General features: G+C 35.1%; 1 protein-coding gene across 3 annotated transcripts in view; it reads left to right on the plus strand.

Moving 5' to 3' along the window:
- Lmpt (four and a half LIM domains protein limpet) overlaps nucleotides 1–25,989 on the plus strand; it is a 964,594-nt gene that overhangs the window by 359,301 nt on the left and 579,304 nt on the right. Inside the window, exon 1 of one of the 3 annotated variants that reach the window (XM_069832786.1) lies at nucleotides 4,958–5,034. The exons of the other annotated variants lie outside the window; for them this stretch is intronic. Coding sequence (XP_069688887.1) covers nucleotides 4,973–5,034 — 62 coding nt within the window. The 5' untranslated portion in view covers nucleotides 4,958–4,972. Of the gene's footprint in view, nucleotides 1–4,957; nucleotides 5,035–25,989 lie in introns of those variants that run through there. 3 annotated transcript variants of the gene reach the window in all.

Here is a 25,989-nt window from a genome sequence, read left to right on the forward strand (position 1 = left end):
TGAAGTGACGGGAGCAAACTTAAAATACTGAATGTTTTCACTGTCACTGTTTCCTGTTCAATTTTCAGCAGTTGCTAGCTGATCTCGTATCTGAGGAAGATAAGTATCCTACATTTTTCTCTAAAATAGGTAGTTTTCAATTTCTCTGTCACTACTAGGGAAGGTTCCACTACTACTTGATCCATGGCTATGGACAAATTTTCCACCGATTTAAGAGACTGCAATGTGTTTCAATTAATGCCCGGTTCCAGTCTCTAGTTTATGTGTGGCACAACTTACAAAATATAAACTCTCCATTCGAAGAAAATAATGTATCTCCTCAGAATTCCTCCACGAAATTCTGTACCTAAAATTTAAGAAATATATTTTCAAACTTCTATAATACCCATTCGAATAACACGTATTTTCTCATTCCTCTAACAGACCGTTTACCTGTAATTCTCTGAATGTCATTGGCTTCGACATGACACAGTTTCTTCGTTCGTCTTCTTGTCATTCGATGTGACCATTTTCTTAGTACACACGACTGTCCCTGAGCACTTGCAGGGTGAGCTTTGTATTCGTTGTACCTGTGACCTTACTCATGCGCACGACACACAAGTCCCCAAGTTCCGAGCTTTGCTCATTACATAATCACGACTGGAGAATAAGGACTACATGTTCACAATCACACAATCAATATACTCTATTTCAATCAATATTGCCATTATTATTTTTTCAACAAATACTCAAAAGTGCTTAGAGATCACACACGTCGAGCAGGTAGACCCTATTAGTTTCTCCTAACCAATGAAGTGAAGTATTTACATAAGAAATAATTGTCTTTAACAATAAAATGGTTTACATACAATTAACTTTCCCTATTTCTCTTTTTGTTCCTAAAAACCCTTCCCATTGCGATTTGTTTATATATGTACATGTAGATTAAATAATTTAGTAATTAGCTCTATTACATAGCCAGAAATTTAGTAACGCAAGTTATTGTAATAATTACTGCCTTTATTCGCTGCATGTGCATGTACTGTACATCCCTGTTCTCTGCGTTACGACGCTACGTATTGGATGCGCTATGCGCTCGTGATCAAGGTCGAGCTCTTCTACATGATTGGGAGCTAATATCGTCTCATCCCTGCCGTAGGCTCTTCACTGGACTCATGGTACCTCGTGGGATTGTGGTTGAGAGACCGCGGTGAGGAATACGTGGAAAGGTAAGGGGATCAAGTAGGCTGTAAGGGAGTTCGGAGGTGACGCACAGGGGAATCTGTAGCGTTCAGGGCCTTAGAGCATGCACATCATTCCATTCCGGGTAGTACAATGGGCCCATCCGAGCGGCCTACGTGCGAGGACAATCCCAGTCCGTGCTCTCCTCTAAAGGGAGACTAATAGATACACCCAGAACTTCTAACATGTAACCCACTAACATATAACAAGAAAATTAGAAACGTGTTAATATCTTCAATTTGATTAAATAAATTTATAGCCTATGTGTATGAATTAACCTATATTATATTTGTATTCTATAATTTTGAAATATGTATTAGTCCTACTTTTCACGTGCGATATTATTCTTCTCTAGTGTTAATATTATATTATATAATTCCATTGCCGCTGTAATTATATTTTAGTTCCTATTTTATTTTATTTATTTTTATTATTACTATTATTTTTTTATTTTAATATCATATCTGAACTGCGACCGAGCACGAGCGCTGCTCATTCGGTCTCAAATTTTGTTAATACTACTGTATCTTCTTTTTATATTGCTTGTATTATTTTATTCGTATTTCTCTTTGTTTGTTTTGTAATTATATTTCTTTATTCTGTATATTTAAATTTAAATAAAAATAAAAATAAAAAAAAATAAATTTGCATTCCATGGTATTCGTACATCGTTCACAGCTAGAACATGTAAAAAAAATCGTTATGCTCGACCATGCCGAAATGTGGTAATTATACACGTGGTAGCAGCCCTTTAATGGACCTCATTAAAGTACACCTATTCATTAAAGTTCAGGTGTTCCACCAATCAAAAAAAACACCACTATAGCAAAATGAATGCGCAAGTATCGATTATTCTCGGATATGCAATCGAAAGACAACTAGCGAAACGTCACGGAGGCTGGAAATCCAATCCTGTCGCAGAAGGTTATGTTCTGTTACTATAATAATTAGCGTTAATTGCAAATAATATTCAAATAAATTCAATTTGTCATCTCGTTTTTCAATGTCTAAATCAATTTCAAGGTTATATCAAGATTAATGTTCATTTTACTCTCTAGATTATATCAAGGTCAATGACATTTGTTCCTCGGAAAAAAAATCAATACTTTCGCGTCTGCGCACATCTGACAATTTACGAGATATTGCACAAGGTCAGTTCCGCTCCCCAGTCAGATAACAATAACATGAATACTTATGAATAATTTCAAGTTAGAAATATGGTCGAGCATAAAAAGTCGTATGAAACTTGCCTATAATGGTAATTAAGACGCTAGTATGAAAATTATGAAATTCGCTTGCGCTTGTTTCATAAACATACTCACGTCTTAATTACTACCATTATACGCTCGTTGCATAATGTACTATAATAATACTACAAAGTATTGTGTTTTATTTTGTAGCATATTAAATATAAACAAAACTGTTAATCTCAAAATGCTTATTTTATAAGCAATTATAAATCTGCTGTCGGCCTCGGTAGCGTAGTCGGTATAGCGCTGGCCTTCTGTGCCCGAGGTTGCGGGTTCGATCCCGGCCCAGGTCGATGGCATTTAAGAGTGCTTAAATGCGACAGGCGGATGTCAGTAGATTTACTGACATATACACAAATTCCACAATTTGGGACATCTGGGCGACGTGTACGGCTGACCACTAGGATCCAGAATACAAAGCAGAGGTTAAATTAAAAATACAATATGATTGCGAAGAGAATACGGGACAATAATAAATTTAAAAATAAAGTACAATTTGATTTCGGAGAAACATGAGATGAAAATACATTGAAGAGTAACGAAATGAAGTAAAAAATATATATGTATATATATATACATATATATATTACGTAGTAATATACAAGTGACTGTGTAAAATGGATAATGAATCTCTCAATACCATTAAACAAATTTTGTTAATGTCCTCAATAGAAAATTTAAGAGAAAGGAGAATGTTTTTTTTTTAACTTAAATGAAGTTCCTCTAGCTCCAAATATTACGTAGTATTATACAACTGATTGTGTAAAATGGATAATGAATCTCTCAATACCATTAGACAAATTTTGTTAATGTCCTCATTAGAAAATTTAAGAGAAAGGAGAATGATTTTGGTTAACTTAAATGAAGTTCCCCTAGCGCCAAATATTACATAGTATTTATACAAGTGATTGTGTAAAATGGACTGATATATCCTCTCAGTTGCGACCGTCGTTAAATAAACCGCAATTAAAAAAAATAATTTATAAATCTGCTTTAAATATTTAGGAACGAAAATATTTTACCATTCTAGTATCTATTTACCTTTAGGGAGGCCGAGACGTAGATGGGAGGATAATATTAAAATGGATTTGAAAGAGGTGGGGTATGATGATAGAGACTGGATTAATCTTGCACAGGATAGGGACCGCTGGCGGGCTTATGTGAGGGCGGCAATGAACCTTCGGGTTCCTTAAAAGCCATTTGTAAGTAAGTATCTATTTCATATTTTCATATTTTTCCAATACAAATTTAGTATTTTGGCAAAATTTTCGTCATATTGCAGGTATCAAATTTTTACTACAGTTGCCTCTACTAGTATTGCTACTACATCTACTGCTGCTGCTGCTGCTACGACTACTACTACTACCTTACTACATACTACTACTTCTACTTCTGCTAATAGTGCTATTACTGCTATTCCTACTGTCATTGCTATTTCTGTGAATAGTTAGTTACATGAATTTACCCATTTAATGGATAGGATAGGCCTACATTTCTGCTTCTGATTTGAAACCATAAAATGAAGTTAGATCCAATCTTGGAAATATTGTGGAGATTTGATATATTTTAAACCCCAGAAATGGAAAATAATCTCTTCTTTTCATTAATGCACTTAGAATCCATTAAAGACGAATTTCGTACTTTATATTGAGTTGTACTAGACGTTAAAAGCTCTCAATCAAGTTGTGTTATTTCATAATAATGTGTTCTTACCTTAATGGCGTCGCGACGCCTGTATAGACACGCGCCTCGTCGGTTTGGGCGCCATGCGACAAAAGAGCAGCGACGGCGCGTAACGATGGAAACGAGAAGGAAAGAGATAACAGCTGCCAGAGAAGAGAAGAGAAGGAAGAGAGATAAAGGTCGCGTGGCGTGCGGCGGACATCGTTTCTCAGTTGTTTCTCTTTCTCGCTCGCTTTTCCTAGCCTCTCGCTAGTTGCATGTGATGCATCGGTTGGAAGGAGTGGTGACAATTCGAGGGGATTTACAAGAATAGCGTCTCGCTCGCCTGAATTTTAGCAACGCGATTCACTTTCACTAATTAAAATCTGTTCTGCGATTATGTGTGATGTTCACATGTTTCTGAATGCGCGCGCAGTATCAAATATACCGTTCTTGCTTACTGCCGAACAAATGACTGTAGTGTTTTATCAAAGACAAGTGACTGTAGAGAGTGTATTCAGTTTTCTCTCGTGTGTATTTTTACGTTTCGGATAAGGAAGGCTTTTTTAACCACATCCGTGCGCGTGTGAGTGACGAAAAGTAACGAAGCCGGCGTTATTTTCATATTAAAACCGGGATTTAAACCGAACAACTGAGAAGATTAATTATAATAATTTATAATTAAAAATGTATGTTATTTTTATGATATTTTAATGTATTTATTATCTGCAATGAGTGTTAGGGATTTGCAATTCAGTTATAGACGCAATGTTTTAAATATATCTCTCTTTGTAGAATCGGATTAAAAGTTTTTAGTGTTATTTTTACACGTAGTAAATATGTTGTGTAAGTGGCAAGACTGGAAAAGAACTGGAGTCATAGGTTGTACTTGTGATGGAAGGTAAGCCTCGTTATTATTATTATTATTATTATTATTATTATTATTATTATTATTATTATTATTTATTTATTTATTTTTTTATTTATTTATTTTCTCGGAGTTTCTTCATTCGGCATGCAGGACTTAAAGAGGTCAATTGACCGAGCGTATTTGGTAAAAGTTGACTACAATACGAACAATAAATTCTTCGTTGCGTTTTTTTAACTCATATTAAACATAAATGGAATAAATTCACGAATGTACATAAGGCACAAGTTAAATAAATATGTTGTTGTTTAGTCAACTATCCGAAGACAGGTTTGAACTTCATAAGTTACACCAATAAGGTATCACTTATGAGGCAACTAAGCCAGAAGTTAATGGAGTAGGGTGGCCAGTTCCTTTTCCCCTTCATTCATTCATTCATTCATTTATTTTATTCCATAGATCTTACATGAGCAATGAAGCTTTAAGATGTGGAACATGTCAACATTTTACAATATTACAATTACAATTTTAACAAATTTTTATAGTTTTACAATTTAGTAATTTTCTACAATTTTTACAATTTTGTACAATTTTTTTGCATTTTTTTTACATTTTGGCGAGATGTAGTGAGATGAGATGAGGTCCGAGGATTCGCCAAAATATTACCCGGCATTTGCCTTTTCGGTGGGGGAAACCTCGGAAAAACCCAACCAGGTAATCAAATCAAAGGGGTTGATGCCAAGGACTCGCCATAGACCATCCGGCTTCAGTCCCACGGCTGGGGAAAACCTCCGAAGAAACCAAAGTCCAAAGGGGGATCCAACCCAAGCCCGAACGCAGCTCCGGATCAGGAGCCCAGCGAGTCTGTCGACTGAGCAACATCGATGGCTCTACTAAAAGTATACAATACATAGCCAATCAGATTATTAAATTTACAAACGCAAACGATCATTCATAAGTTGAGCTATATTATAATACAAAACAATTTAATTAAATTTAAGGCATGAACAATTCAGCCAGTTGTGATATACAGAAATTGATAATACATATCATGCAAACTACTTCAAATTACAAACACAAACAATTTATCAGTAGAGCTATATAGATTACTATTCAATTTAAAGCATATACAATTCATCGGCCAAATCTATACAAATATATACAATACAAAGTAGCATACTTTCATTAAGCTATACATTATTACACTAATCAGACTTGAGATGCATACAGACAAAATTGTTCTTCCTCTGACACATATCGTCAAGTGAGATGTACTGCCTGATAATAGATGTACTTATCAGCCAGAACCTCAATCAGAGGTAGAAAAAATATATCAAGTAGGGGAGTCTGTACTTCCATATCTCACAATGTTGAATTCCTAAATTTTGGGTGCACTTTTCTCAGAAGTAATAAAATATACAAATGCAGAAAAAAATAAGGCTTATGTAACATACCGTTATGTCTACCGGCTAAATAAATTTAAAATTCCACTGAAAGGTTAGCAAAAAAAAAATAGTTTTTCAAGTAAAGCTCTCTGTAAAGCAGATTTGAATAATTTTAAGAGAAAAATTGTTCTGGGCCGGGTATCGATCCCGGGACCTCTGGTGGAAAGTACTAGCACTCTACCACCTGAGCTACCCAGGAACTCGACCCGACACCGTAGCTCGGTAGAGCGCTGGTACGTTCAACTAGAGGCCCGGGATCGATATCCGGCCCCGGGACAATTCTTTCGCTTGAAATTATAAAAAAAAATGATTAATAACATTTTTTGCATTAAGAATTACAACAAATTATTTTTTTATTTTTGCTGGATATGAAGATAATCTTAATTTTTTAGCCTCCTGTGTAAAATACCATCACATTGATGTTGTATATTAATTTCAGCATTCTGGGTACAATACTTTCTGAGAAAAGTGCACAAATGTAACAAAAAATAAGAAAGTGCATTGTATTGTATTTATTAACATTCCATGGTATTCATACATTGCTTACAGCTAGAATATGGAACAAGTCAAAAAGCTAATGCTATTATAAAATCTTAATTTATAGTCACGGTCTAGATGAAATATATACAGACGAGATTTACAATATAGTCTACTATTACAACATATAATTTTAGTATCAATTTCATGAAGCGTTATTGAATGTCATGAATTCACCTACAGAATAGAAGGCGTGAGAAATTAGGTACTTTTTTAATTTGGCCCTAAATAATTTTATGTTTTGAGTTTCATTTTTTATATCGATAGGGAGGCTATTAAAAATGTTTACTGCCATATAACGCACTCCTTTTTGATAGCACGATAGACTTGCCGATGGAGTATGAAAGTCATTTTTTGACGTGTATTTATGCTATGAATTGTTGAATTAGTTACAAAGTTTTCACGATTACATACGAGGAAGATTATTAATGAAAAGATACACTGACAAGCCATGGGCATTATTTGTAGTTTTTTAAAAATAGTCCTACAAGATTCCCTAGATTTGGCACCTACTATTATTCTAATTACTCTTTTTTGTAATAGAAATATATTGTTACTATCTGTAAAATTTCCCCAGAATATTATTTCAAAACTCATTACCGAGTGGAAGTATGCAAAATATATTGTTTTTAAGATATTGATATTTACTATCTTTTGCATAGATCTAATAGCAAAACAAGCTGAATTTAGTTTGGGGGTAATTTCTTTAATATGATTTTTCCAATTTAACACATTATCGATTTTTAAACCAAGAAATTTGGTTGTCGTTGTTTCTAATAGGGATGTATTGTTAATTATTGCGCTAGAAATTTGCGACGTTGAATTTGCACGGGATTTAAATTGAATTATGTTAGTTTTGTTACAATTTAATACCAATTTATTGACTGAGAACCAGTCACATATTTTGAAGAGAATTTCCTCTGTTGAAGATTGGAATGTGTTGGAGTTATTGGCTGTAATTACTATACTTGTGTCATCTGCAAATAATATGGGATGACCTGCAGAAGACAGATGTCAAAGTTTTCGTATCTTACAATGTTAAATCTCTCAATTCTGGGTGCACTTTTTTCAGAAATTATAAGATAGAAATGTAGAAAGAAATAGGATATATGTTACATACTTTTATGTATAGAACCGCATAATTTAAAATTCCACTGAGCGGTTGAAAAAAAAAATAAAAAAAAATTGATAACTTTTTTTTTTTGCATTAAGAATTACTATAAATTATTTTTGTTATATTTGCTGAATATAGGGCTAAAAGTTGACAATTAGAAGAAGCAAAATATGTGGTTCCTATTCCACATGTTGCCTTTGGTACTTGAGGCGAGTTTACTCGAATGTCGCTCGCACAGCGAAAGAGCTCGGAACCCTTCTCTTGTGAGGACTGCAGCAGTCCCTATCAACATCTTCCGGCGTTGCTGTCCAGTTGCTGTTCTGTCATGCTTCTTCCCGCCCCCCCCCCCTATGTAGTAGCTAGTAGATTACGTCCATTTTCGGCTTTCAAATTCATTAAAGTTTCTTAATTGACTAAAGGCTCATTCGCAATGAAAATTAAACATAACGTAAGCGTTAACTTAAGAATATAAACGTTACAGTAAAATCAAGAAGTCATACCACCATTCACGATGGGAACATAAACATAACAGCAAACATACTTGGTAACCATGGAAACATAACAACGACGCCATTTCCTCATATCCTGTCGTATACTTCAACGCTCCACGATTGTATTCTGTTTGCAAATCACGTAAGCATAAGCATGAAAGTTTGGAGTTTGCAAACTTTCATGTTAACATCTTACGGCAATGTTTATGTCAATGCTTATGTGAATCATTGTGAATGATCCCATTTGGTAGCCTGGGCGCAAACTTTTGTGTTTATGTTACGGTTATGTTTAATTTTCATTGTGAATGGGCCTTTAAGCTCCTTCAGTGGAACTGTCAAATTCGGAGTGAGACAAATGGCCAACAGCCTTAGAGCTTACATGTTCAGTTTTTCTCAGCCCAAAACTCCCTTGCAAGGACGCATTTTCGCACACCTTTCAAATGTTTCCCCTCCTATTGATTCATTCATTCATTCATGCATTCATTCATTCATTCGGTGTATTGAACTTTTATTGTATAAATTTATTATTATTATTATTATTATTATTATTATTATTATTATTATTATTATTATTATTATTATTATTATTATTATTAGAATTTTGTAGTTCGTTTTGTTAAAGAGTTTTCATTGTGAGTTTGTTCAAAACATTAATAGAACTTGCAGCCATTTCATTCGGTTTTTATAATGAATTTCTGCGATTAGCAGTGGCGTAGCATGAAATTTTGAGCAGGGGAAGCTAACTCAAGTTGTCTTTCATGCAATATGAGAAAACGTATTATAAAAATATAGTCTTAAAATAAATAGTAGTCAATGTCAAGCCAGCAGTCCGAATATTGGTTGGAACCTCGTAACACCAATAAGGCATGACCTCAAATGGTACATAGTAAAATATGATTTCATGGTTTACACATATCTCTAACAAATAGACACGGTCATTTGTTTTTTAAATCGCACTTTTGTTCGTAAGTCAGTCTTGATAGTAGAATTGTCCTAAAAATTCAAGTAAATCGGTGTCAGGAACTGTTATTTCACTCATTATTTATTATATCAGCCACAGTGCACACTAACACTTCAGCTGTACACAACTCACGAAAGGGATAACTCGGAAACTAAATTATTTTCAATGTAAAAGCTAGCTTCTTCCGAGCCTTGCGACCAGGGTAGTTTAGTTAGAAAGGGATGGAAAATCTGCGGGGTGGGTTACACAGAAGAAACCAGTCTGCTTGGAAGCTGGTGTGTGCAGGCTTCTTGTTTACTGCTGCATCACAAATCATCCTGAGCTGCCGCATCACAATATTTAACGCGTAAATATAAATTTTATTAAAATTAATAAATAATTTTGTTCATAAACTGCAGGTTTATTATGAAATTATTATTAACTGGGGAAGCTGAGCTTTTTAGCTTACATTGACGCTACGCCACTGGCGATTAGTAAGTTTTGTTGCATGCAGCAAGAATGCTTTGTAATGGTCGCTGATTCTGCAGCAAACAAGATTCGTAAGCTACGAACCTGGAGGGATAAAATATTTTTAAAATATAAAATCCCTTCTCATAACATTACCTTCACGCATTATAAAAGAACTCGGGTTTCAAACTGTTTGTAAATGGTTGTTGCTGTTGTTGTCTAGTCAACTGTCTGAAGACAGATTTGAACCTCATAAGTGACACCAATAAGTCATCACTCATGAGGCAAATAAGCCAGGAGGTAATGGGGTAGGGTGGTTAGTTCCTTTCCCCCCTCCATGTAAATGGTTAATGCCAGTATAAATAAAAAAGGACAATGCCTTACACAGTCTGTCAAAAATAACTTTCTTCGTAATCGATATTCACGTCTAATATCCAAAATATAAAATCTGAAAATAAATGAAAATGCCTGGACTCTCAATTAAATATCAATAAAATGTTGCAAGTAGAGACCGCCACAGTATTAAGAACATTTTGGTAAAATGTGAAATATTTCATTGCTAAAATATCTTGGTTTTGAGCAGGTTTACACCATTATTCACAAAATAATTCTGCAGGGGTTAATAGTTTTGTCTGTAATAATGACAATTAAAGTGTCTAATAAAACCTGTACATATTTATTTATTTATTTATTTATTTATTTATTTATTTACTTTAAGCAATAGTGAATTTAAAAACGTCTCTAGTTGGCTAATTAGTAAATCTTTTTATGATGAACAAGAATTTTTCAACTCTAACTTTTATTTTAAATTTGACAAGGTCTATTATATTATTTCAGTATCTAAAGATTTATGTAAATAAATAAATAAATAAACAAACAAACAAATTAATGAATTTATTTATTTTATTGGGTTATTTTACGACGCTGTATCAACATCTAGCTTATTTAGCGTCTCAATGATATGAAGGTTATAATGCCGGTGAAATGAGTCCGGGGTCCAACACCGAAAGTTACCCAACATTTGCTCGTATTGGGTTGAGAGAAAACCCCGGAAAACCTGAACCAGGTAACTTGCCCCGACCGGGATTCGAACCCAGGCCACCTGGGTTCGCAACCAGACGCGCTGACCGTTACTCCATAGGTGTGGACTAAAGAATGAATGAATGAATGAATATATTCTGCACCCATTAGGCCTATGGGGAATATGGACGGAGGACGACGCTCAAAATGGCAGAGGCATTCGTTCTCGTTAACTCCGTGTGATTTTCCGTGAATCTCGAAGGCTAGGGCGTCCCCTGGGATGGAAATAGTCGAAGTGTCATACTGCCAAGCCACCCATAATCCACTGACAGGGGGCCATGGTTACGAGCCCTCGGAGACATGTTACGGCCTGTTCGTGCGGTATTCGCGTGTCTAGAAGGCCGTGTCAAACTCGCTGATGCTTTCTACTTTCTGATGGCTCCGATATTCACACCTTGATCACGGTTGGGTGGAAGAGATTTGTTGGTGGAAGTGGAGGTATGACAATGAGGTAATCGGTAATTGTTGTCATGCAGTAGATAAATAAATATTATTTAGTATGTAATAGGTAAATTTGTCGTTATTGAGACGAATTTAACGTTATTGAAACCTGGACGACAGAAAATAAAATGGAAATCAATGTAAGTAAAAGTAAGTCAATGTCCTTCTGTAGAACGCATAAAGAAATTTGTCTCAGATATCAACTCAATAATACACCGGTGCCACAAGTGAAGCCACCGGGGTAGCTCAGTCGGCTAAGGCGCTTGCCTGCCGATCCGGAGTTGCGTTCGGGCGCGAGTTCGATTCCCGCTTGGGCTGATTACCTGGTTGGGGTTTTTTCTGAGGTTTTCCCCAACCATAAGGCAAATATCAAGTAATCTATGGCGAATCCTCGATCTCATCTCGCCAAATATCATCTCGCTATCACCAATCTCATCGACGTTAAATAACCTCGTAGTTGATACAGCGTCGTTAAACAACCGAGTAAAATAAATAAAGCCGCAAGTGAACACTTGTAAATACCTAGGCATATATTTAAGTAACAAACTGGGTTGGGAGGAACAAGTCACTAATACTACAAGGAAAGCCTGGAAAGCACTACATTTCTCTACACAATAGTTATGAAAACATTGGATATATGTGTTATGTATATACATGAATATCAAATAAAATACACGAAATACATATTCTATTCTATTACTTTAATTCGGATACAGACATTTCACGCAATCATTGGGATTTCCTAAAATCTTCTTTCATTTTTTTTTTATTTTATTAATTGTCGCGTTAACTCCAAGGTAACTACGTGATTTTTACCCTTATCATTAAATTATTTATTATTTTTTTTTGGGTATTAGGGTTTATTTATTTTTATTGTTGGTTTAAGTGTATTAATTTAAGTAAAGTTAATAGAAGATTTTAACTTCTTTCTTATGCTTTCAAAACATATACTTTTCTTAGTACCTTATATTCTAGAGAAGTAAATTAATGACAAGACACGCAAATCACCCATTTCACTTAGTTGATCAAAGTCCATGACCATTAACTGGAGCAATTGCATGGTTGTTGATACATTGGATTGCTGTCACCTGTCGGCACGTTTGCAAACCACTATGCCATCTACATGCCATATCTGTAAATAATCTGCAGGGATTGATGCCTTGCGAAACATTATCAGCAGGTTTGTAGTGGAAGTAGAAATCAGTTCTACATTTACCTTAAGAAATCCAGATTCCTAGTTATTTTATGGATTCACGGCTAAGTCCACTGGTTTCTTGTCCGCAGACAAAATGTCCACAGTAGTTACGTGCAATATTTTTTGTCCACAGACATAATGTCCATTAGCATATGTGGCCACATTTGTAAAGTCCATGAGCATACTGGATCCCGTAATTCATGTCCAGAGGCCTGAAATAATTGAAATCCATTAAATTTATTTCTATATCTATGAAAATATGAAAGTGATATTCAATCATAATTCAATACTGTTAAGACATATACAGTGAAACCTGTTCAAGACGGAAGTGACATGGTCCTAATTTCTTTTTCCGTTGTGGACAGGTTTCCGTATTATTCAGGTGTTACATTAAAATGGAATATTTTATCATTCCTATACATGAAAAACCAAATGGCATACCGCAAAGTGCAAGAAGTGCAAAATATTCCGTTTAACACTAATCACGTTAAATCAGCTTTCTGTCACTTATTCCGTTGGTGGATCATCTTGATTAAAATCTCATTTTTTCGTAACTCATTCATCAGTCATTAAACACTGCTAAACTCTACTAATCTCATTCAATTTAATATCTAACACTATACTATAATACTGTTTTGTATATCACTGCACATTATTAATTACTGTAATTGGATTAAGAGCCATCCATTAGAAGCCTTGAATTCTGGTTTATGTAATTTCTTTCCCAGTACAATGGCTTGCTTTGCAGAATAGACCCAGAAGACAGGCAAACACACCCTCATACTCTCTAAAATTTTGTAAAACAAACTTGTTTTTATCTTAGTGACCTACATGTTTCGTATATTCCTTGAAATTACACGCTGTTTCAGAATATAGTTACAAAATATAGTGTGTCCGAAATATTATTTCCGTTTTGAACAGTAGCAAACAGTTTCCGTTTCCGCGTTGGACAGTTTCCGTTTTATTCAGGAAAAATTACACATAATACATACGAATTTCGCCGGGACCAATAAAATGTTCCGAAATAGACAGGATTCCGGATTATTCAGGTTCCGATTTGAACAGGTTTCACTGTATAATTTAATATAGAGAAAGTAAAAATAATAGGTTAGTTTAACAGGTTAGGTACAGCTTACAGCAATAAAATTTTGGAAAATAATATTCAACATTTTTTTCCTCCATTACTGTATCTTGTACAATAGTGGCAAAAAAAAAACCGGACCGACCCTTGTAGACTTTCGTGGTTCGAATCCTGAGTGGGAAGGAAACTTTTTTTGTTCCTTATTCAAATTTATTCCCAATACTTTTCGATTGCAGCGATATTTTACTATTTAATTAACTTATTATTCCGAGAACATGAATTTTACCAGCAATCGAAAAGTATTGGGAATAAATTTGAATAAGGAACAAAAAAAAGTTTCCTTCCCAGGAAGGATTCGATCACAAAAGTCTTAGTTACCAGTCTATCGTGCTCTGGAGTGAACAAGGCTCTGAAATCAGCTACAAGGGTCGGTCCGGTTTTTTTGCCACTACTGTACAATAATGAAAATTAGTATGTGTAAAACGCTGTCCTGCTATTTGAAAAAAATATTTTTACGATTAAAAAAAAATATTTATATATATTTTTTCAAAATTCAAAATGGTGGCAGTTCACTGTGCAGTGATGAAGCGTTTCCCTCATAACTCAAAAACTATCCAACACTCTGTGATGAATTTTTTTGTGTGTATTTATGTATTTCATATCTATAATATGATGCAAAATCACTTCTCTATCTTTGATAGATTCTCTGATAAAAAATAAATTCTTAAAAAAAATGGTCAAATATCAGTATTCTCTTCTAACACAAAAAAAAATATTATTTATTAAGGAATGTAGTTGAAAGAGCATGGTATTGTAAACATGAGTTTCAACAATATAATAAAAGAAAGAGAACATGAAAAAGTTAACAAGTTTATGAGTTATGAGGGAGACGCTTCACTACCACCATTTTCTTTAATCGTAAAAATATATATTTTTTTTCATATAGCAGAAGGACAGTGTTTTACACATACCAATTTTCATTATTGTACTAGATAAAGTAATGGAGAAAAAAATGTTGAATATTTCCAAAAATATTACTGCTGTAAGCTGTACCTAACCCCTTAATTTGCAGACACCAATTATCAAAATCATCATTGTCATCGGCAACCTCTTCAGGGTAAAGCTTCAACCGGTAAGAGATGGCTCTCAGATATCTGTGAATTTCACCTCTTCTTCTATAGGCAACATAATTTCATACCATTTGCTCATTGTATCGTAAATTTAAAGTATACGTTTTTTTTTTTTGTATAGGGTGTCGTACACCCACATGTCCTCCAAGAAGCTGATTAATTATTAATTTATTATCCTGCTATCTTTTTGGAAATACTCAATTAATTTCCAAATGTTGGTGCGGTGAGTTACAATATACAATAGCCTTTTGGAACTTGCTATGCCAATCCTCAACAGAATTCGTTCTCTGGAATCCATCGGGTACAAGGTTGTATACATTCCATACCTCTGGAAGAAAGCGAGGTGCAACAGCTCTTCGTGTACTTCTTGCTGGAATTTCTCTGACGTAAGTTTTTTCAATGTAGAACAGGCTCCGCAACACTTTCGGCGATTAAATATTCGCACTAAAATTTCGTGAAGTTATTTCTAGTTTGTTAATTTCATAGATACTTTACAATAACAAATACCTATTGTCATTTCCATAATAATTTTGTCATGTAAAATACCAGCATATAGTTAATAGGGGTAACTAAAATAAAATTACCTGTGCTAGCGTGTCTGCCTCCAGACTAGCCGGCCCGGGGTTCGATTCCCGACGGGGTGAGGATTTTTTTGTAAAATTTCTACCTCAGTACGAGGAGAGCTATCGGTGCACAACTTCTAATCACTAAATTGTGCACCAATATGCCTGGGTTAAATCCCAAATCTCTCCGCAGTGCATATGAAGAGAAGGCATATGTCACTGTTGACAGTGATTCGTCCGTCGGACGGGGACGTTAAGGCTGGCGGTCCCTTGGTGCTATTCGACAGGAATAGGTTACGTGCCGGCACCGGGTTTCCCCTTCTCCCTTCCTCACCTTCATCATCATCCTCACCCATTCCCTACACTACACGTAACATACACTCACCCTAGTACACGACATAACGCTTTACAGATACACATCATGCATAACGTGGCCCGCCGAAGTGGTGTGCAATTTTAAAATGAGTCACAGTCCTGCCATCTATCCGCAGTATGTAAACGAATCACGTAAAGTTAAATGGGTAGGCATTAGACACACACACACACACACACACACACACACACATTTAACATAATGGACATTCAAAGGACGTGGGCATTTTGTAAGATGTACATTTCGGTAGTGGATATATTTATAGTGGACATATGTGTATTATGGATGTGAATTTTTATGGACACAATTTCTAACGAACTTTATAAAAAGTGGACACTAGATCTACGGACCTAGCAGCATGGAACCATTTTATGATCGAGTAAAGAAAAAAAAAACACTCTGATTCGCAGCCATGCCGATCGCAAGGCCATTGTTTCATGACTGATCCCCCTCGCTCGGTTTTACTATTAGTTTTGTTGTGTTATTTCAGTACTGTTTTTTGTGAAGTTTATTTATACAGATTCTTTGGGTTTATCAGTAGGCTGTGAATTATTGTTGTCATTGATGTATTCATTTTAACTGATTTCAACTGGTAATGGTGATTAAGGCGATTATGAATCATGGTATATAAATTTATAATCCGGCATTATTGTCTTTGTGGCTCAGGGAAAAAACCCAGTCAGATTTGCCGGCTATGGGGTTTTTAACCCACGGCCTCCCGGATGCGAGAGCATCTATTATTCAATAATTTTATCTTATTTTATTGCTTTGTTTGTGTAGTTTGTTTAGTTACTATCGTATTTGCTCGCGTAATTTGCGCACTTTTTAATTAACTTTGGCCACTGAAAAATTGGGGTGCGTAAAATATGCGGATTTTTCAAATAAGAGGTCCTGTTCTGAGTTTATTTCAATTAGTATATGTATAGGTATACTTTATTTTTTTTCATGGAGTGCAGTTTCATAGAAAGGACTTTGCCGACAGACCTTCTACTGCCCCCTACTAATTGGTTGTCATAAATAAATGTCTTCCTTACTATGACGGAAATCTTGTCTTCTCTTGTTAGTAACCAATCACAACCCTCGTTCAGAAGAATTGACAGGTGCCCGTCAAATCCACGTGGAGGCAGAGTTGCCGCATCGTTTCCGAATTCCAAGAATCCCGTCAGTTTCACTGCATAATTTCGAAGGTCATCAGGATTGTGACAACTGTGCAATGTTGGGACTAGGGGACAGGATGGAATTGTGAGAGCTGTTGTGTAGAAAGTCATAAATCTGTAAATGGGTGTTCAAAGGAGCCACCGAACTGCACTCCTTGAAATAAAATAAGGTATAAGTATTTACGGTAGGGCTAATTTTCTATACCGGTAACTTGTCTCTACCAAGGTCAAGCATTGTTAAAGTAGCGGGACTTTGGGGTTTATTTCTGAAGCAGGTACTTCAGTTGCTGGTGAATGACCTACGATGGACTGTAGGGAAGGAAAATCCCTACTACACTGAAAAAAATATGTACGTAATCCCTACTACACTGAAAAAAATATGTACGTAAAATGTGTGCGCAAAATACACGGAGCAAAAGTAAAGTTCAAAATAATCCCTTAAAAATTACGGTACGCAAAATATGCGGGGGCGCAAATTACGCGAGCAAATACGGTATTACAAAATGTTATTTATTTGTACTTACAGTTTTATTCAATTATTCACTAATTGGTTTATTTTATTATGCTATTTAGTAATTTATTATAATTCAATAATATTTATTTTGTTTCATTATTTGGATAGTTACAATTTTTACAAATAATTTTTCCTATAAGCTTTTCAGTTAATTACTACTTAATGTACATATTTTTATTATATTTATACGGCGTAGTAATAAAATTTGTTACCTATTGATTTCATTTGTTGGTGTAACTATGGTATAACTTTATTTATTAGCCTATCTAATTTTTTATACTTACCTTTATACAGGGTGATTCACAAGGATTTACCGTCCTTCACGGAGCTTATTTCCGAAGACATTCTGAGCAAAAAATGTCATATAAACATGGGTCCTATTCTCAGTATTTACAGAGTTACGTTTCGTCATTGGAACGCACTGCTGTGAACGCGTGATCTTGGTCAGCGTGCAGTCAACAGCCAGCGCGAGCGCTACGGAAATCAAAGATAGCCGTATGCAGTTACGTAGAGCGACGAGTGCCGTTCACAAGCGTGCGGCCAAGTGTACTCAAGCGGACGGCGACATTTTTTAAAATGTGTTGTAAACTCTCCAAGACTGTAAATTAGGATGCAAAATTGAACTGTAAATAATTAAGTCGGTGGAAGTGGTGTGATTTGTAATAATTGTTGTGATAAGTGCGTAAGAATAATGTAATTTTCTAGTTAGAAATAGAAAAATATATCTGTACGAAGCAACTAAGGAGTTCACAGCACATTTTTAGCTTCATAATACTTGTCAATTAAATAAATGGTACTTCTGAATGGTTCATTTTCTATTTGTATTATTCTTTTACCTTAAAACTAAAGAAAAAACGTATTTTACAAACAACCTTAAATTAGTGTAACTCTGAAAACATTGAGAATAGGAACTATGTTTATGCGACATTTTTTGCTCAAAATGTCTTCAGAAATAAGCTCCGTAAAGGACGGTAAATCCTCGTGAATCACCCTGTATATATTTGTATTGCTTTGTATTATTTTATTTAGTTATGATGTAGGGGAAACCTGTGTAAAACGGCCACCTTAATTTAAAGTTTTACTTTACACAACTTTCGGTGTGCTCAAGAGTCTAAATTTAAAGGTGTGAGTTGTATATCATCCATGGACAGTGATATGGCATTTTTTAAATTTTGAAAAAGTATATATATTGTCGAAATTAAAATTTTTCAGAAGTGTAATATAATGCCCGTTTTACACTGGCATCTGTGTAAAACGGCCTAGTGTATATTATGCTAGAAAAAATATGATAGAAAACATATTCAGTTGAAAAATACATATAGTTACACGATATTATTTATTATCATGGAAGTGGAACATGTTAATCTAATTAATAAGATCATGTAATTGAAAAGAAAGCATTAATATGGTATCAATTATAACATGAATTAGGACATTTAAATTTAATAGTCTAGCGATACAAACCGCAGGTGAAATCATCGTCTGCTACAGGATCAAGTCCAGGAAACTCTTCATGAGCCCATTTCATGCACGACATACAGCGAGCCCATCCTTCACCACTAGCTGAAATGGAGTGGATATTTTCTTGACAAAATATGCATTCAGCATCTTCCTCATCGTCTAAATTCTCTTTGCTACTTGTAATTTCAATGTTCTTAGTATTCTTCTTTTCCAAAATTATTTTATGATACATGTTTCTTTTTCTAACTATTTTCTTGAACCTGGCTGCTTCAGCTTTCTCGTTTAGTTTATCAGCACATGGCATCTATATTCCTTTCTTCGACTCGCCGTCTCAGAATGGTTCTAGACAAATCATACATTTTGCTTGCCTTTGTAGTTCTCATTTTATTTTCCTGAACAGCTTTAATGGCATCCCTCATATTTTCCTGCTCCAAGAATTTCTATCAGTGTTCCTAATACGTCTACTTATAGCCTAGTTGATACTGGAAAAGAAACCGAAATACTTGTAGAAGTTCTAGTGTTTCAATGTATTACGTGAGAGATATCAGAGTAAAACCATCAAGCACGGTGTAAAACGGCCAAGCACTGTGTAAAACGGCCACCGTGCATGGCCGTTTTACACCGAACACATGCATCTAAACAAACAAGCTTATAGCATAACACCGCCATCTTGAAGTAGTTTCGAACACATGCATGTTGAACTTTATAACCTGTATTATATCAAGCAGTAGATAAACATTTCACGTTATGTATATTATATATGAAATTATATCAAATAATAAGTAGATACTTTAGATCAGAATCTCCAAAAACAGTTATCATATCGAAATAATCATAAATTGTGAAGACAGCCATCCACGAATTTACAGACCACTTTCAGAAGCAGTTCTGACGTAGTGCACTACATAATCGGTAATATGGCAATGCTGCTAAAGGTATGCTTACACATGGCCGTTTTACCCAGGTAGGCCGCTTTACACTGGTATCCCCTACTGTTTTCACACTAGAAAACAATGACATCTCGTAAATTATTAATTTGCAAACCCATGTTTACTGGAACTTTTTTGCTTCTCTTCGTTTTTACTTCTCATTCCTCATTTTTTGACCATCACTTTTTAAACACCCTGTATTCGTTCAGAAACCACAGAATTTTAGGGGAAAAATTTTTTTGAACATTAAACGTTGGTTTACAGTTTTATCATAATTTCATTGTGTCATTGCCTCTAAAGCGGGGATATGGAATGAGAATTGTTCATGGGAACTTTCCTTTTCAACACACAGTTAAAGTAGCCACAGCTGTAGTAGTGTTATTTCTTTAATTTATACAGATTTCCTACAGAGATAATTAACACATTATTTTCTGTTTCAGGTAAGCATGTAAAATTAGTGAGCTCGGCGGTAAGTTGCAACTTTCACTATCAGAATGCATAGAGGATTCCGCATGTGAAATCACCGTCTCGCGTTACTTCTGCTCACTGTCCCTTCCTTACCCAGGTCAGTAAAGCATGTGTTTGAAAATAAATACCGGGATATTTCTCAGATTACGGGCGGTAGAATTTCATGAATTTAGCTGAAAAATGTTCATACTCAAACTATCTGCCCAAGGAGCATAGGATTCAATATACAAAGTGTAAAATATGTGCTCATTAGAGATTAACAAAACTAACTGCCGCTCTCGCTCGCTGTGTTCCTTGCATTCGTCTTTCGAGTCTCGACTCGTCATTCTCGAAGTAGCATTTGGTCGGCGTGGAAAGATTTCGTAACTTTGAATAACATACATCATTGAAATAAATAACATAATAAATGTTTAAATGAGACAAAAAGACAAAACAGAACAGTATCTTAGTTATCAAAATGTTCTGGTTCTATTATACCCCTGATATTATCTATGGTTATATAAATAGAAAAAAAAATCTCAAATAAATATGTATTTCCAAGAAACATAAAAATAACGTTAATATCTTTTTACTTGAGATTGCACACTTGATCTCAAACATATGAAAAGAAAATTCCTAGCCTTTTAATAAGGGCCTAGTAATTAAATAAAGACTGGAGAACGGATTATTATACACTGTAAGGTAGAGATGATGTTTCAAATAGGCTACTTGATTGTTTATACATATATAACAGTTGCCAAAGTAGATAAAAGTTTGGTCAGGTATAAACAACTGTGGTCCACACCTGTGGAGTAACGGTCTGACTGTGAAACCAGGTGGCCCGGGTTCGAATCCCGGTCGGGGCAAGTTACCTGGTTGAGGTTTTTTCCGGGGTTTTCCCTCAACCCAATACGAGCAAATGCTGGGTAACTTTCGGTGCTGGACCCCGGACTCATTTCACTGGCATTATCACCTTCATATCATTCAGACGCTAAATAACCTAGATGTTGATACAGCGTCGTAAAATAACCCAATAAAAAATAAATAAACAACTGTGACGATTCAAGGCTGCTTGACGTTCGGAACTTCGGGAGTGCTCAATCTCGACGTCTCTAAACACTCACAAGCAGTCTTTACGTCAACGACGCGACGTACATTGTCGTGCGGATTTTCGGCTTTGCGGGCGCTATAAGTCTTGTTTTCTCGATCGTTGTTCATCTCTAGTGCTCATGTAGCGTGTATAAACAATGCTGCATATTACGTATGTCGTAGCTCTGATACAGAACTTGATTCAGATTAAGTAAGACTACTGTTTTATGGCTTTTCTTTGTATGACTGTTTCTTATGTTTCAATCACATTTGCTATTAAAATTACCATAAATGTTATTTTTGTGGTCATAAACTCTTTTATTAAGAGGAGGAGACTCACTGAAAATCATGAAAATTTTCTAAAAAAACTTTATTGCCTATTTCACTTCTTTAGAATATACAGGGTGTATCAAAAGGTCAGGACAATTCTTAAGGAGGTGATTCCGGACCTTATTTCCAACAAAAAAAAAAAAATCATAATATACTTTATCAATATTCATCCCCGTTTCCGAGTTACACGAATATCACGTACCGTATCTCTCCCCATTTCATTCCAAACATAATGGACCTGTCTGCTTGAGAGAAGGTAGGCTAACTGTCAGTTGTCTAGAGCAGATGCTCAAAATGTCCCCCTCTTGCATGAACACACGCTTCAGCACACCGTCCGACCTCTCGCTGAACGTTATCCAATTCGTACTGGTATCAACTAGACGGTGATCCGGCACATTTCAGACTTCCAGTACGCCAATGGTTAGATCATTTTCCAGGTAGATGGATTGAAAGGGGTGGTCCTGTTGCCTCGCCGGCCCGGTCCCCAGACCAAACACCATTGAACTTCTTTCTCTGGGGCTGCACGAAAGGGAAAGTGTACCAAATGGAGAGAGCAAGCAGGGAAGAGCTCGTTGCAAAGATTAACACGACTGCAATGGAGATACACCAGCACGGATTGGATAATGTGCAGCGAGAAGTCAGACGGCGTGCTATCGTGCGAGAGGGGGACATTTTGAGCATCATCTGCTCTAGACAACTGACAATTAGCCTTACTTCTCCCAAGCAGACAGATCCATTATGTTTGGAATCAAATGGGGAGAGATACGGTACGTGATAGTTGTATAACTCGAAAACGGGGTTGAATATTGAAAAAATGTATTAGGATTTTTTGTTGCAAATAAGATCCTGAATGACCTCCTTAAGGATTGACCTGACCTTTTGATACACCCTGTATATTTTCATACTCCAAATGATTTAGTTCAATTTTGATTACAAATATGTTTAAAATGTTTTTAAATTAAGGCTGTAACGGGGCGTGGCATTTATTTCTTCACTAAAGAATTTTTTTTTACAAATTTCTGATTACAAATGTAGTAACATCTTGTTCTTAAGTTGCCTCCCTGAAGTTACTAGATGAATGTAGCGGAGGAGAATTTTAATAGGTATGTGTTACATAGATATTCATTTTACTTTCAAATACATTTTTCCGTAAGTTTATTTTTCTTGATTCAACCCCAACTTTTTTATGCCAAATATTAATCAATCTGGATGAAATTTGTACTGCAAGTATTTGTGAGGCAGTTGCAAGTTTCTATGTTTTTATTTTGTGAGAAATGCTGCTAGTTTATTTTATTAATATTTTTTCATTAAATATAGAAAAGTAACATATTCAAAATGTATTTTTTAAGTGAATGAATAAGATATTTTATAAAAAATAAATGCATAGAAATGTTTCTGTATATTTTGCGAATTTAAGCAAAAAAATAATAAACTTCAAAAATTGAGATCTTCTACTGAAAACTTGGATTGGAATATATTTCTAAAAAAATAAAAAAATAAAAATTAAAAAAAATTGGAAGTTGAAAATTCGGATTTTGTTAGTGTTTTTGCATAGTAAACATTCCCTCAAAATTTGGTTGAAAAAAAAAAGATTGGAAAAAAAGCTCGATTTTTTTTAGTGGAGTGTCCCCTTAACTTGGGAACATTGGAAAGCATAAGATTCAAAACTCTTTTGAAAAAAATTGCAGGAGACTTGAAGCAATAAAATACAATATGTACTTTCTCTAACACAGGAATGTATTTTATTTTATATTAATGTATACATGAATTGGCTGACAAAAATAGTCCTGCGAAATATATCATCCCTCAGACTTCGGTGCAGAGATACTGAGTCACCCTGTATATTAATATCAAATAAAATACACTGGTGTGAAAAAAAAGTAATGTATTTTATTACTGTAATTCAAGTATAGACGTTTCTTGCACTCATTTTAATTTCCTTAAAATTGCAATTCACTTTTTTTATGATTCCGTAAAACTATGGAAACCAGTCCATGACGAACGATGTTGCTTGTGATGTAATTAAATATATTTGCTATTTGTTATCGAGCGTTGGGTTGGAAGAAGAGCCTGAAGTCGTAACATTTAGATTCGTGTCCGATGGAGTTATATATCTAGCTTGGTTTCGTAATAGAATTAGTTAGAGCTGCACGCACTAGGTGCTCACGCCTCCTCCGGATGTGCGTCATTACGCGTCGCAAAATATCTCCTCTGAAACACGGTTTATTAATCATTCCTATGACAGAGACTGTCCATCAAGATTAATCTAGAAGCAGCCACGATATTATGCAACTTGGTCACAGACACCCTTATGGCCTCCATTGACCTCAGGATTTTGAGTTCGCTTAGAAGACTATTAAAACTGTTTTCGTGTTGCTTTTTATTGGTTTATTTCACGAAACTTTGTTAACTGCAATGTTTGTCCAGTGTTTGAGTGAAATAAAGGTGATAATACCAGGAAATGAGTCCAGGGTCCAGCGTCCAGCATTTTGCTTTTATTCTATTGAGGAAAAATTCCGGAAAAAACATCAACCAGGTAACTGATCCCAGTATTTGAACCCGGGCCCGCACGTTTTATGGTCAGCCATGTTAACTGTTACTCCACAGCGGTGGACCATGCTTGTATTTGTTATTGACTTTTCGTAAATTTATTTCTCAAAATGAAATGCAAATATAAAAATTGGAGATGTATTCTTCGAAGAGGTGGAAAAATTCAAATACCTGGGAGCAACATTAACTAATGAAGAGTCCACTGCAAGAATGATGGATGTCATTTGGAATACATTTTGCAGGAGAAGCAATTGAAAGTTTGAAATGCTTAGCGCTCAAAGCTTAACTGTGATTTTCCGATCATTACTGGACAATGACTATCAGTGTTAATGCCATGTAACTCTCTATGTACATTCTATATGTCTTAAGCTATGCATTGACAGTCTAGGTTCATTTTCGACAAGAAAGTGACGTCCATCATTCTTGCAGTGGACTCTTCAAATATGAATGATACTCTGGAGGAAATTAAACACAGAATAAATATGGGAGATGCCTGTTATTATTCGGTCGAGAAGCCTTTGTCATCTAGTTTGCTGTCAAAAAATCTGAAAATTAGAATTTACAAAACAGTTATATTACCGGTTGTTCTGTATGGTTGCGAAACTTGGACTCTCACTTTCAGAGAGGAACAGAGATTAAGGGTGTTTGAGAATAAGGTGCTTAGGAAAATATTTGAGGCTAGGAGGAATGAAGTTACAGGAGAATGGAGAAAGTTACACAACGCAGAACTGGACGCATTGTATTTTTCACTTGATATAATTAGAAACATTAAATTCAGAAGTTTGAGATGGGCAGGGCATGTAGCACGTTTTGGGCTAATCTATAAATGCATATAGAGTGTTGGGAGGCCGAAGGGAAGAAGACCTTTGGGGACGCTGAGATGTAGATGAGAGGATAATATTAAAATGGATTTTAGGGAAGTGGGATATGATGATAGAGACTGGATTAATCTTGCACAGGATAGGGACCGATGGCGGTCTTATGTGAGGGCGGCAATGAACCTCCGGGTTCCTTAAAGGGTTAGGTACAGCTTACAGCAGTAAAAGTTTAGGAAATACTCAACATTTTCCCTCCATTACTGTATCTTGTACAATAATAAAAGTTGGTATGTGTCAAACACTGTCCTTCTGCTATATGAAAAAAGTATGTTTACGATTTAAAATATATATATATATATATATATATATATATATATATATATATATATATATATATATATTAAATTCGAAGTGTGCAGTTCACTGTGCAGTGATGAAGCGTTTCCCTCATAACTCATAAACTTGTTAACTTTTTCATGTTCTCTCTCTTTTATTTTATTGCTGAAACTCATGTTTACAATATCATGCTCTTTCAACTACATTCCTTAATAAATAACATTTTTTTTATTTTGTGTTAGAAGAAAATACTGATATTTGACCATTTTGTAAAATGAATTTATTTTTTACCAGACAATCTATCAAAGACAGAGAAGTGATCTTGCATCATATTGTAGACTGATATAACATGCATTAATACACACAAGAAATTTCATCACAGAATGTTGGATAGTTTTTTTAGTTATGTGGGAAACGCTTCATCACTGTATAGTGAACTGAATTTTGAAAAAAGAATGTAAATAATTTTTTTAAATCGTAAAAAATATTTGTTTTTTCG

This window comes from Periplaneta americana, chromosome 8 (assembly GCF_040183065.1).
Source record: "Periplaneta americana isolate PAMFEO1 chromosome 8, P.americana_PAMFEO1_priV1, whole genome shotgun sequence".
Classification (NCBI taxonomy): Eukaryota; Metazoa; Arthropoda; class Insecta; order Blattodea; family Blattidae; genus Periplaneta; species Periplaneta americana.